The 14959-nt window shown below is 40.6% G+C and overlaps 1 protein-coding gene across 3 annotated transcripts in view; it reads left to right on the top strand.

The window, feature by feature from the left end:
* The window catches only part of LOC138060825 (multiple epidermal growth factor-like domains protein 10), a 106616-nt gene that overhangs the window by 70252 nt on the left and 21405 nt on the right, over positions 1-14959 (top strand). For all 3 annotated transcript variants that reach the window (XM_068927129.1, XM_068927128.1, XM_068927130.1), the window contains 2 exons: positions 2544-2707; positions 5299-5401. In XM_068927129.1, the coding sequence (XP_068783230.1) occupies positions 2544-2707; positions 5299-5401 (267 nt within the window). The remainder of the gene's footprint in view (positions 1-2543; positions 2708-5298; positions 5402-14959) is intronic.

The raw sequence follows: 14959 nt of genomic DNA, 5'->3' as shown, positions 1-14959 counted from the left end.
ACTGGTATGCCACTGATTGGATGGTAGCCTGCCTAGTGAAAACACTTTACCTCATTGCCCCTCAGTCTGCAGGAGCACCTCCTCCCTCTGCCACCCTCACCCCTCTTGGCATCTCAGGGGCGCAGTCTTCTCCCTGCGAGTTTAACACTCATGTTGATACCACTCCCCATGGTTTTCAATGTGAATACACCTTTCGTCAACAATTCACTGACAAACTTGGCGCAACCTTCTTCCCGACCTCGCAGCTGCTTTGTGCCATCAACATCCACAGAACTGTCTTCCCCTTTCCTCAAGAAACTTTCTGCATCTCCCAGTATTAGTGACAGTGGACTCACTCTCCTCAAGTCCTCTGCCTGCCACTCTCCCTCTGGCAGTAACTGTGGTCAGTGTATCCTCCACCTGCCCACCTCTCCTCTTTCTGGTAGCACATGCCAGTTAACTTTGGTAGGAACCAGAGCAGCTTAGCCATCCTCCAGCACAGGTTCTGCAGAGACTTTTTCCCCTATAAAGGTCTACAGGTCCACATGTAGTCCTATTCAACCTGAAATATAATACTAGGCTCCACTGAAAGATATGCTCTGGAAATATATACTGAGGAGCTGTTGTTCTCTCATGGGTTTCTGTCGATAGGGAAGGTTTTAAAGTCAAAAGCCTCTCTCAGCTGTGATGCTAAATTGCTGAGAAGAGAGTGGACAGGCTGTTGAACGCTCCCAAGTGAATCCTGTGCTCAGCCTATGTTATAGACCTCCCCTCCCCCCAAATATATTTTTTTAAAATATAGGAAGACTGAGCGTGGGGGAGAAGTGGTCAAGTTACCTAGACAAATGGCCGCTGAATAAGCCAGGGATTGGTACGATTAAATCCGTCATGTAGCAAATGTGCAGTTTTCGGCTTCTCCTCCCATCAGTTGCAACAGAACAGATGTAACTCTGTTGAGTGTCTTTGCTCAGTAGCTAGACTGTGAGGAGAAAAACTGTATTTCTTGAGCTGTGCGTAATCCTGTCTGCTTTAGTATCATGCAGGCTTTAGTCATCCTAAGATGGAAAAGGACAGCAAATAGTGAAATTGATTTATTAAGCTAAAGCCAAACGCTTGTCATATAAAAGATGCTGTTGGATCCAGCTGCTAAATTGAAAGCAAAGACATAAAGTGTCTCCCTGAATAACTAGAGATATTACCCACACATGGAAAATGTCTTAGGTGTCTAGCATTTTGAAGGCTGGGTTGACACCACTGAGCCAGTGAGAAAAATCCCATTAATTTAGATGAAATGAGGGTACCTTCTGTTTTTCGTCTGTTGCATATTTCTACATGTCTTCCCTGCTTCGCGCTCTCCTTCAGAAAACCCTGCTGCTGCATCTCGAATTAATAGTCATATTGCTATTCAATCTTCTTGATAAGTTTAGGAACAAGGCAGCTCGGTAGCTCTGAACAAAACAGGTTTGCGTGGGTGGCTCAGTGCGTGGTTAGAGAGTATAACCCCGTCTGTCATAGACACATTCCAAACCTCAATTATCCTTCATGGAATTGCCTGTTTTAATGATGCTTATATTATGGGAAGCTATTTAAGGAGAGGTAAAAGGAAACTTATAAATCCTGGAAAGACACTTGAGAGTAAGTGCCTCAGTTTTCTACCTACAACAGTGTAATATTTTTTCGTGAAATGACCCCTAAATTCGGAAGTTATCAATCCAGGGCACGAGGCAGATTCATTTCAATACATGTGTTTTGGATAGGCTATTGATTAGGGTCAGTGCAGAATAATTTTCCCCTCACTTACTGTAAACAAAGAACAAAATTAGAAACTTGGCTTTCATTGTTGTTGATAACATGTGACTCGCTCACTTGGGTTCTCTCATACCCAATAGATGATCAAGTTTTTGAAAGCCTATTTATATTTCTGTCTGTCCAGTGCTCAGGCTGTGAATCATTTCTATCAGTCACAGTGGTGAATGCAGCATTTTGGAAGCATTCTTTTTTGCAAAGGAGTTCAGAAATCGTCTAAAAGATCTTCTGTGTATCCTCAGAGAAATCCAGCTTATGCACTATTTCACTGTTATGCTTTCTGTATGCTGTTTTTTTTTTTTGTTTTGTTCTGTTTTTGGCCAGGATTTCAGTTAAGACCATACTGCAGAACAGTTTGCCTTGAATGCTGGTGGAAGAATTATGAAAGCAGCAGCAAAAGTCTAGGAAAAATATCCCAAATTTTTTCAGTCTCTCTGTTAAAACTTTCAGGATAGTTTAGTGCTTCTCAGTGAAGCTTCAAGGTGTCTGTGTTTTCATTTCAGGTTTCCCATCAATTGCTTTCAAATATTGGCAGCCATTTGCAAACTGTGCTGTGCACAGCTGTTACAGGGTGCTGAAGGGCACCTTTGCATGAATTTGGACAAGTCTTCAACTGGAAAGGACGATACTGTCTCGTAGTTAATCTTAGCCTGTGAATCTCTAAGAGATTTTAAATGGGAGGTGGGGGTAAACATATCCTTGGTGAAGAATGGGGGAGAAGTTGATTAATTTGTCAGTTTAATTCTTATTTTTGGCAGGTTGGCATGGTGTAGATTGTTCGATAAATTGCCCCAGTGGTACCTGGGGACTTGGCTGTAACTTGACTTGCCAGTGCCTCAACGGAGGGGCTTGCAATGCTCTGGACGGAACCTGTACCTGTGCTCCCGGCTGGAGAGGAGAAAAATGTGAACTCCCTTGCCAGGTGATTTCATACATTTCACTGAACGTCACATTATAGAGTATGGGGCAAGGGGACACTCCTGTGATTCTTCTGAATTCACAGGGATAGGTCCCCTAAGGTGCTCTGTACCTGATTGTCAGCACGTATCAGGTTGGGTTCAAGATTAGGGACATGCCCCAAGAAATCTTCTGGAAGAATTCTGCTGTGGAATGCACTGAGGCATGTGGAGGAGATGACCATCCAAGATATACCTACACAAAATGAGGATACACAGATGAATATTTTTTGTGCTTTCACCCTTGAAAGGCTGACCTCGGACACTTCACCAACTGCTTTAGAATTTGTTGAAAAACTCAGTGCCAAATCTTTCCATCTCTTTCAGCTGTTAATCAGAAAGGAAACGCTATCCAAACTGCTTCTGTGGAAGTACCTTAAATGGAAAACATGGCAGAAAAACCTAGCACAACATATTCCACTTCTAGCAACATGATTCTAATGAAATTAGCTTATATATGTGGTAAAGCATGAATGAAAAACTTTCCTCCTCTATCAGATAGGAAGGGCCTCTCATCACCTGACCCTGTGGCAGATCTTTGCCTTTGTATGAGGGTTTTGGCTTCTGTTATTTCCCAGGCTTCGAGAAGCACAAAAATTAGAAATCACTATGCGGACAAAGGCGTGCTTCTAGTCAGTTCAGGTGCATGTTGTAATCTGTAGCTAGGGGAAGCCATTAAAACCATGTAATTTCAAAATGAAAAAATTGGATGATTCAAAAACGGTTTGCATTATTACTTAATTGTTTTGTTTCTAATACATTTCATGAACGAAAAATGAAATATTCTGTGTAAAACTGTGGTTTCCCATAGCCCGTCTTCTCCCATGAGGGACTTGAGTTTTCTGGAAATATTTTAACAAACTTCACCTTTTAACAAACTTCTCCCTTCTCCATACTCCTTTTCCTCTCCATTCTATTCCTCTCACATATTCAAAACTATCCATATAGCAAGTTGTTGAATTAATATAATTGAAAAGGGGTCACCTGAACTGAACATGAACTCTGTAGGTTCCCCGCCCACGTCGTATCCAAGCTTTTGGATGAACTCCATTGAGCAATGACATGATAGGAACAGCCGAATTACAGCATATGACTGAAGGCCACACCTTTGTTTTGAATGAAAATCTGATTTATTGCAGTGCTCTCAGAATAAATAAAGTGCCAAACAAATTCTGAAACTTCCTGGAAAGCTGGTAAGAATGCTATCAGTGCACATTTATGCGCTGTTTCCAACAAAAGCATGAATGCATCTCCAACAGAAATCATATTTTTTAGGCAGCTTTGTTTATCACTTAGTGTCTGATTTTGAAGGATGATGAGATCTTCAAATCCATTAGCTCTTCCAAAACTGGCATATTAAAAGAGCAAGGTATTATTTCACAGCAGTTGCTTCACTGTTTGAATTCCAGGAAAACAACGCTTGAAAAGCATTTCTATATCAAGTACTTCAGTGTGCTTGTGCTCTTTCTTGCACGTGTGTGTCTCTGTCAAACAACGTCCATAAGCTTTTACATATTTTGAATGCATGTTCTGCCTCAAAGTTCCAGAAAGGGCAAGCAGAAAACTAATTGAAGTGTCCTATGCCATCTGCTTTTTTTCTTCATTGAGCCATAGTTGCAGACAGTTTATTTAAATGAATGTATTTCAATTTGTTTCAGTACCTTTAGAAAATTAATATTACTGCCCGATGGCTACTCAAGAGTTGAGTGAAGTTTGGCCAAAATATATAGCAGACTAAAATTACCTCTTTTCAGCGATATATTTGAGGATTTCCTTTCTTTCTAAATCTGATTATATGCAAAGGAACTGCTTTACTTACTCTCTTCTATTTCTTTGTATTAAAAAGGGTTACTGAGACAAGCAAAACACTTCTTATTCTTGGGCAATGTATGATTTTGTTGTATTTTAGACTTGAAAAGCTGGAAATTGAATGGCTAAGTCCTGTGGAACTCTGTAGAAATGTAGGCATGAACCTCAAAGAACAGCAGATCAGTTTTGATACAGGTTTTATTCCAATTTCTAATGTGACTGACCGTTTTTTAGCCTTGAATTTAAATGATGGTATTCTGTTGGGTTTTAAACCTTAGGTGCTTTTTTCTTTGTTTTCTTTGGTGTAGGTACACCCCAAATATTATCATGTGTTATATTGCCTGGTTTTCCCTGGATTTTCTTTTGGTTCTGTCCTGCTTTCTGTAATTTCACTTTACTGTGGCACTTTGTCTTCTTTTGAGAAAACGATTTTAAAAGCTTTACTCTAGACAGTTTTGCAGATTGATTCCATATGGAATTATCTCTAACATGTATGTACTGACTTTTACTAAGAAGTACAAAAGGCAAACATTCAAATATTTAGATGGAGTTGAATGAAGATGGAGTATTTAGATGGAGTTGAATGAATGTAGAATGTTATAATTTGCCAGAAGCCAGAAGTGTTTTATTGTATGTGAGCTGGTTATGGATTCGGGAGAGATCTGTGGTTGCTTTGTGAAGCAGGACTGACCAGAACTTGTTCTCCTTTAACTCTCAAGTTCTGATTTGGGCTTTTTTATTCCCACAGGACGGCACGTATGGTATGGATTGTGCTGAGCGCTGTGACTGCAGCCATGCAGATGGGTGTCATCCTACCACAGGTTACTGCCGCTGCCTACCAGGATGGTCAGGTACAAAAGAGACCCTCGCGAAGGATGATGAGAGTTTCCAGTAGGATGGGACCTGATCTTAACTTTCATTCGTGGGGGTGCAAGAGGGGTATGTGGGACTGGAAGGAGAAGAACAGCAGTTCGGTGGCTCTTGAGTCACTTCCTGCAAGTCACGGGCACTGCAGCTCTTCTTGGGTGTGGTATCCACCGAAACGGGGAGTAGAAGGGGGAGCCTTAAAACTCAGGCACCTCCACAGTATGGTTCTTTATGCAAGTGGTGAATAACTGTAGATATTCAAGGTTGTGCTGGCAGTCTTGGTAGGGAAAGCATCACATCCAGGAACTCGGGAAGCTTTGGTCAAGCAGCCAAAAAGACGATAACTCCTGCAGAAGCTGAGTTGCTATTTTAGTGTCTCGGAAACTTCTGCAAAAAATTTTTTTTCTCTGCCCACGTTTTGTTCTGTGTGAAAAGTGTTGTGCTCTTTTTTTGCAAAGCTTCTCCAACTTTTTCATTGTGGTTTTAAGAAATACGTATGTGTAACTATTCATCAGAATTATGTTTGATGCTGTTGTTGCCTGTGGAAAGCAAGATTTTTTAAAAAACAATTAAGCTGTGCAGAGGGGCAGACAGAAAATGCTCCCTTTATCTGTAGGAGGTACATGGATCTCTAAGCTCTAACTACTGGAAAAACTCTTCCATCTTCAATAATTGTGGTTACTTCGTAATGTAAGTTTGTCTTTTGGTGTGTTCTGAACTTTGTATCTCACTACCGTACTATGGCCAGTGTATGGCTTCATGTCACCCATCTTTATGGAATGATTCTGTTGGATAATGGAAGTTGGCATGAACAAACAGACTTTAGAGGAACAAAGTATGTGTCTGCTGTGATAGAAAAGGAGTTTGTTTTGTGATTTCAGTTATAATCCAGCAGTATTTATCATCATCTCATTTATAAGGTAACATTTTCATAATTGACTTACTGGTCCATGAAATAAGTGTTTTCTTTTTTCTCTGGTGCTTCCAGGCATATTAGATGGAGGTGAGCAGATAAACTGCAGCAAGTCATTTATTTGACAAGTTTAGCAAACTATTGTGCTCACAAAAAGTTTGCCAAGAGGTTATGACATCCTCAGATATAATCTCTATTGACTTTTTTCCCAAGCTTTGGTGTTTTTTTTTTTTACTATATATTTTAAAGTTCTGTAGCTGGATCAGAGGCGTTTTGCTCTAAGGACGTAATGCTCTGTGTCTGAATTTCAGATTGGTTGAGTGTAGTTGGTTGCAGCTCACATTTCTACTCCCTCTTTGGATGAATGTGACTTTTACGATTGTGAGGCTGGGAAAAATCTGAGGAGGATACGAACATAGGCAGGAAGGGTTCCTGCTTTGCCTTGGAAGAGAGCAGCCATTTCTTGCCTGTGTAATTTGTTGCATATTCAGCTTTTGTTAAGTTCTTTGAAGCAGCGTGTCTCCCTGTTGTGACCCTATTCAGTGTGGAAGAGAGGCTTCTAGTGAAAGCAGTCACCTAACTGAGCTAGGAATCTGTTGATTTTATTCTCTTCCCACAAGGTACAGTGTGACTGAAACTCTGGCATTGAAACGTCCCTGGGAAAGGAGTATCACAAGAGTGCAAATATGAATAAAAGCAATTGGAGTGAATTCTGAAAAAATATTATTTGCATTATCCCACCTAGTATTGTTTCTAGAGACATTATTTTGCATTTTTAGGTTATCTTGTTAGGAAATTCACAGCCTTTTATAACTGTTTTCCTCATTTTCAGGCAGTCTCAGAAGTATATGTGTGTGTATGAACACGCTTTCTCTAACTTCTATTTGAATCTGCTCAAAATATGAGTTCCTAAACTAGCAAACCTCTTGAACAAAAAATACTCGCATAAAAATATGTAAAGAGATCTGTATCAGCAGGTCTTGAGTACCTTTGGTGCATAGAGTCAGAGGTGTTCACAGGTTCTATGGGTACTGTTCAAGATATGTCTTGATAGTCTTCTAGTAGTGAGACAAATCATCACAGAGACCAGAAGTATGTAGATAAATAAAGTCAAATTAAAGCAGGAAGACTATAGTAAAAATCTGACAACTCCTTCTAACAGATTAAAAAAACATAGCCAGTGAACATGAGCAGTGTAGTATTTGCAGTACATGAACAGTGTAGTATATCTAACCTAAGATGTGACGGAGGACTTCAAACATAGCGCTAATCTCGACTGTACTTTAATGCAAGTATTGGAAAGGAAGAAGTGTTTTTGCCTTTAATAAAAGCTTGATGGTCCTTGATATTTAGACGGGAAAAAGATTTCAGGAGAAAGAGACTTCATGTGTGATTGTAGATAAAATTGAGTATCCGTCCCTAGACAATGTCATCACAACAGCGTGTGTGTCAGAGACTAGTTTCAACACGTTGGTGATGTCTAGACACACAATATGACATAAACAGCATACTTAATTTTATACTCAGTGTCTGGAAAAGTCTTCCTCCCACACTTCACGTGTCAGAGGAATCTGTCCTTATTTATGTAGCTACTTATATTTAGAAGGATTAAAAAAGAAAAAAATACTTTAGAAACAGGTTCTCAAATAGCTGTACTGAAACATTACATTGCTGAGATAGCATTAGACTGTAGGATTAAGAAGGCTGGTTGTATACATATTTGTGTGCGCAATAGGTGGAGAAGCAGGTGGAGAATTTGTGAAAATGAAGGTAAGACAATGCAATAAATTGCATTCACTTAGCTTACGTTTCTTTTATTAGATTTGTTAAAGTAACCATCTAACCTGCTCGTTTTTGGTAGTTAATAGTACTTAACAAAATAAAAGTAAGAAAAAGAATCTGACTTTGGGTCAGTGCAATGCTCATCTGACCCAAATGAAGGATTTCTAATGAATGTTTGGGAAGGTTTAAAAAAAAAATACATTTGAGGAAGCTTAAGAATGTGAAATGTGAATCTTTCTTCTTTTTTGACAAAGAAGAAGTTGATGAACCCAGTATGAATTTCGCCAAATGTTTTGATGCCACCAAAATTATATATATTTTCCAAAAAGATATTTTGGAAGTGATGTTTTGCCTGGGCTTAAGTTGTCTGCACTTTCCCCGAGGAATTTCCTGAGAGGCAATGGTTTATGTGACTTCACAGAAATAAATTGAGGGTGGAGACCTTTCCTTTGGAGAATGACATAGTTGCGCCATAGTTTGGGAGAAGAGGGAACGCACCGCATGGGACCTTGACCTGGTACAGGGCACACTCGCTCTGGTAGTGAGGGAGCTCAGTGCTTCTGAAGCAGGCACAAGGGTTATTGTCATATACCTTAAGGCAGCCTAGCTAACATGATATCCTTTATTTTGGTCTTGAGATACAGCTGCAGTTGAGCGTTAGGTGACCAGTAAGATGCTCTGGGGTTTTTTTTTTCTTTTTTAAGAAATTTTTCCTTATTTTTGGATAAGCATGTTATTTCTTGCTTCTGGAAATCCTCTTAGTTTATGAACAAAACTGTAAATTCAATTATTGACTAAGTCCTGAGCAATCATAAAACTCAAGAAATAATTAGAATTGTTTCTTTAAAAGAATTACACTGTTCTTCTGTCTTCTGCTGTTACCTAAGGAGATATTTAGACTTTTAATCCTACAAACAAAATGACTTTTGTTTAGGACTCCCATTAAAGATCCCACCCTCTCTGTGATTTACACCGACAGTGCTCACTATAGAGCAGCTTTTAATTCTGCTTAGGAAAGCAAGAGTTAACAGCGATGTTTTTTTCCGGCAAACCACATGACATGATGGTACAAATGAGAAAAATCCACCCACGCCGAAGATGATGTCTGCCCCCAAACACTCTTCATCCTTTGACATTTTAACTGTAATTGGTAAATAACTTTTCTTCATTTGGCAGGATCGCAATAGCTAGACAGTGGAAAAGAGTAAGAAGCATTAAAAGAGAGAGCCATAAAGCGAATGAAAGACGCGGTAAACTTGTTCTCCCAATACGTAATGATAGTTAAGTCTTCAAGTAGTTTATGCTGACACTTGGAATGAACTTCTGTTAAAGAGCTCCACCTATACCTCGTCTCCCGATGACCGCAATCCAACAAGCACTGTGGTACAGCAAACCTGTTAATTTTCTACCTTAATCTTATCTGTTCTGCCAGCAGCCATCGCAAGACAAATTTTCCAAACTGCCTAAAAGATTAGAGAATTCATATTGGTGCAAACCAAGATTTCTCATTTAAAAAAAGAAAAAAGAAAAAAGGCCAAGGTTTTCCTCCAGACAGTTTAGAACACACTTGGCTTATTAGTGATAAGACATTACTCTTGTGCTTTGTTGGACACAGTTTCGTTGGACCTTTCAGGTCCTGAAGAAATGTCGGGCTGCATCAATACCGCATTTGTTATTTTTAAAATCAACTGAAAGGCTACGTGATGCCAGGGATTACGAAATACCACTAGTCTGCTGCCTGTACCAAAACAACAGCTTTGGTTTATGGAAAAGACAGATGCAGCAATATCAGCCTACATTATACCAGCACGCACAGGGTTTGTCTGTATGCCGCGGCAGATTGGGCATTGGTGGCTTTTTGCTGTGCTGGCCACCTGCTGACGCTAGTCAGGACTGTCCATTCCCGGATGCGTTGTTTTTACAAGGAAATGCTGTGTCTTCCCACGTGCTCCCGGCATGATTTCCAAGAGGCACATTTGTTGCTGGATTCTCCCCGAGAGACTTGCCCTCGCCTCGCCCGTGTAAATAACTCAGTCCCCTGGGGAGCATAGACTAGAAGTCTAGCTTTTATTGCGGATGTGGGGGTTTTTTCCTACTACATCCAAGAAAAAGACATAAAAGACTACTGTCATAGGTCTTCCTCAACTTAATGCTGAAAAATGAGCTGCCGCTGGAGCAGCACATACGGTGCTAATGCCCCGGCGCATCCGAGCTGCTCCCCTTGCTGTCCTACATTGGCCACTGGGAACAGAGATTTCCCTTCGCTGCTGCTGATTGCTGCCTGAGCCTCTGGAGCGTGAATGTTCAGTATGCCACAAAATGAAATTAGGTGTGGACACTGTGGCATGATAAAATGCATGTTTACTTCTCAAAACGAGGGAAACAGATTCTGTATTATTTAGAAAGGGCACTAGCCTGTCCTACCGCTGGGTTTCTCCATGTCTGCGTCTCTAGTGCCTGTGCACTGTGATGCGCGTTCGTGTGAAGGAAGCATCACTATTTTTAAAGGACAACTTTAAATTGGTAAATTAAGTTCATTTATTTTTTTACCTATCAAGAAAGCAAGAAAAGGAGAAGTATTGTTTTCCTGTGGCTACCTTATTTTGAGACAGTTCTATCTGTTTTTCTGGCTCTCTTCCACTTGAGAGCAAGGCCTCTTCTTGCCTAAAGACAACATGAAAGTATTTCTGAACAATGCCTCTGAAGTTCTGCACCGCTGCCCTGTGCTGGTGCTCCCCTTTTTTGGGTTATCACCCATTGGACAGAGAAGCAGAGAAACAATTCTCACCTAGCTTTCCCCCATCAGAAGTCTCAGCTTTCTGGAACAGAAATAATCTATGGTTTAGCAGAGCTTTTCTCAAATAATTACATATAAAGGGTGAGATCGTGGACCATGCTGGACTTTAATGAGACCAAGGTTTCCCCAGGTTTTGAGGGCCTGAGCCTCCTCTTGTTTATGCTGTTATATGGGAAGCACAGCAGTATAAAAATAAGCTGCAAGTCTGAGACTATACTGGAAAGCTCCGTGGGCAATGAAGATAAATTGCATAGCAAATACATGTTCTTTACGAGATGAATTAATTCTTTACTTCTTAAAGTTTGGATAACTTTCTATCAGACTAATGGAAACATAATAAGCTGGAAAATAGTGCTTAGTCCAATAATAAATTTACCTTGTAAGATTATAGGTAATCATTTGTAGATTTTTTTTTCCTTTTTAAGTGCTAAAACAAATGAGCTGTCTGTTGAACTGACTTGGATGGATCATTGAGTCTCAACATAATAAATATATAGCGTAGGAAGTATGTAAACACTTTGCTAGCGTAGGTAGAAACACTGGTATCCCTCGAGAATTATTTTGCTTCATTCACGCCATTATGGATGCCGGGGGAATGCTGATTTAGACGCGAGGCCCCTGGCATAAAGCACTGGGCATTAAATGCATGAGCATTTCTCCAGAGCAGCTTAGCCGAAGTTTATCATGACCATTCAGCTATTGCCTAGCAACTTGTGCAGGCCGTCAAAGAGCTCTTTGTCCCCGGCTCTGGCAAAAACACTTCCTCACAGATCTCCTTATCGGTATCAAAATCAACATGCAAACTTTTCAAAACCAGTTTTATTGCCTAAGAAATTAATATGCGCGTAAAAGAGCGGCGGTGATATGCTCGTGCACTGTATGTTGTTGTAAAGGCTGAGTCAAATCTTCCTTTCTAAGTTTCAGTTAAAAAGTTTGTTGTTTTTTTTCTCCCCCTTGCTGTTTTCTAGCTTTTCTAAAAAAGCATAGCTTTTTCTCTGCTGAAATGTAATATAAAGCGTCAGGCTCTGGAAAAATCTTTTTCTATTTTTCAACCCTTTTAATACTTCTGAAGTACTCTTTCTCAAACAAGAATATGTGTAATTAATTTTTACAGCTATAAAATATGAAACGCAGTTTTCCGTTTGGAAGTGCCTTTTGGGCTTACCTAACTAGTAGCGGGTGAACGAGACAGTTTTCAACTATTCACGTAACTAGAGATACACGGTGTGACTGGATCAGTCTCTGCTGCTGCTTGGCTGCAGTTGTTCCTGACGCACTCTGGCACACGGGGTGAAATTGATATTGCTTGTGATAAATAGCAGATATAATGAAATCCCTTTTAGGCTGAAAAGGATGTAATATTCAGCGCTGTTTGAGTACATTAGATTGTCATAATAATTACGCGGTGGCGTATAGGATACGCTTTCCCTTGGCTAAGCAGAGGGATGTCATTCCTCACCTGACTACCTCCTCACGAGGTGTGGGAGTGAAGAAAAGATAATTTTTCTTCGCTTCCCTTTATGGAGGATTTTCCCCGATGGGTACCAGAGGAGCTTGCTCCCTTTTCATTTTTAATGGCGTGGCTGGCTCTTTTAAGCATCGCGGTCCTAAGTAGCTTATAGTCTTTTCTACGCCAGCGTGCCCAGTATCACCCTTTGACACTGCCCTGTTATAAAGCATCCTCTGTGCGCAGATCAGGACGATATAATTGAGCCTGGTGTTATTGTATGTCACTGCTCTACATAATCTCAGATAATGCACTATGGTAACTCTTGGCAACTGCGGACTTGTTAATAGCGGCCATTGTATATCGAACACCGCAGAAACCCATTAAAACTTGGGGGAAAACGTCCTTTCTCTAGCAGGGGTCACTGAGCGAAGCTACGTACGACATGACAAATAATGAAGCACAGAGAATGTCAGGCTCCATTCTGAAATCCCTGGAGCGCGTGAGCTTGTGTTCTCGCAGGCTTAAAAACCCACGTGGTCAAATTTGGGAACCTCAAGCAGGGCGATTTCAAGCACCTGAGATAAGTTTTGAAAAATGCAGCGATCTCATCCTGCTCGTATGCTTCAACCGGAGGACGTCGGCACCCCTCAGACGACTCTTTCTTTATTTAGTTGTGCACAAATAGGGACTGACTTAAGTACCTGCAACTGAAACGTCAACCCAAGCTGTTGGGAAGCAGGTTCATGTAGTCTCTTAAATGTGGATAAGGAGAGATTGACGTTCCCTCTGTGGGCAAAAATGAAAAGGTTAGTAATTGATATAAGGAGCCTTTCATTTTTTGGCAATGAATTCGTTTCAGGTCAGTATTAACCAAATGATCAATGTCCCCGTAGGGCTGTTAGGTGACCTCTGTGCTGTCGGCTGCTGCTCTGGATGTGGATTCTAAAAACCGACTGTTTTCTCTGTCGCTGCCGTTGTTTGGTGCAATCTGTTGAATCAAACATTTGGTTCAATGACTCAAGCTGGTGATTGTGTTGCAAAGAAACAAACAAATTGAGAGTCTGGAGTTTCACCTTTTCTCTAATTAAAGACTTGGTCCCTGGCTATAGGCAGCTTTACAAGGCAGTGGGGGTTGGGGAATTACCTCCGCGTCGGGTCTGTGAAAAAACAGGGTAATTTATTTTTCAGTGTTGGTACGAACACTGGGTTTTGCTCTTCAGAGGGGAGAGATTTTTTTTTTTAACTTGTCACATGTGAAACTAGTTTGCTTTTTTAAGATTCTGGCAGCCAGTGAACCTGTGGCACATTTTGCTGGAAATACTTACAAAGCAAGTCATACTTGTGGTTGGATTCAGTCCACTTTTCCCTTAGCGAAGTGCTTCATTCAGTAGAGGCACTACAATAATACTTAATTGTTAATGCAAAATACCGGAGACACAATACGGTCGGAGTGCCACAGTGCTGCCTGCTGGCATTTAACATGCGGCGCGCTTTTAAAAAAGAAAAGTAGATAATGGAAAAAGCAAGCAAAAAAGTTATATTTAATGCCGCTGCCTTGCATAGAGAAAAAAAAAATAAATAAAGAAACCCCCAATTGGACGATTCCAATTCGCGGTTTGCGTTACGATTGATGTATAGGGGTTCGGGTCATGGTGATCTGATAATCAATTTTGTGCCAAAGGCAGTTAGACAAAACAGTGACTGACCAGCATCCTTAACACGGCGGCGGCTCAGCATTTTGGAATGCTCACATGGCAGATTTGGAAACCCCTTGTGCCCTCTACGTTTTTCCGTTTGGTACGAGGCTTAGCAGTAATCAGCTCACTACTAATTAGAAGTCGTTCTGCGTCCCGCTCCCCATTATCACATTAAATTATCTCAGGCCTGAAGAATTTTTGCATTCAGAAGGAAAAGTTTCTGCGGTACCTTTTGTCATGTATTTTCCCGCACATAAAGGTTGAAAATAGGCTTTGGCTGTTTTGAAGCAGCCGCTGTGGCGGAAGCAAAAGCCGTTCTCTTGCCGTGTTTGAATTATTTTCTACTTTTCATTTCTGTTTTTAACTGTTAAGTAGCATATAGCAATAGTGAAAGTGAGATAAAAGGATATATATACGTAGAGAGAGAGAGAGAGAGAGAGAGAGAGAATGTGCAAGAGAGTGCGAGAGCGCAGTCTTGGAAAATGGTTGAGATATTTATAATATTGAGAGGTTTGCATTCATCTTTGTAGATCTTAAAATATCAGCAGGCAAGAAGCCTGGAGGTAGAATCCCATGGAGCTCTTATTCTCCATGTGAATTGGCTACAGAAATGCTTTCCTGTTACAGAGCTCAGGATCAGTCCTTATGTACCTCTCCTCAAAACTGGAATATAAGAAGTTCACTGTTCTGGGATGCAGGGAAGGCAGGAGCAGAAATACAAGTTTACCTTGTTCTTCCTGTATTCCCCTGATGTTAGTGAGGTATTAATAAATAGTTTTTGTTAGCAGTGTTTTAAGTACTAGTCCTCCTGAGAACCAAAGGTTTAAACTAACTGTGCATGCCATGACCTAATAAGAGCTCTTGATGTACAAGCGATGACAGTTCTCTTCATTTCTGGTTGCA

The sequence above is a fragment of the Struthio camelus genome, chromosome Z (genome assembly GCF_040807025.1).
Source record: "Struthio camelus isolate bStrCam1 chromosome Z, bStrCam1.hap1, whole genome shotgun sequence".
NCBI lineage: Eukaryota > Metazoa > Chordata > Aves > Struthioniformes > Struthionidae > Struthio > Struthio camelus.
Note: the sequence above shows the minus strand (reverse complement) of the source record. Positions and strands in the feature narration are given on the sequence as shown.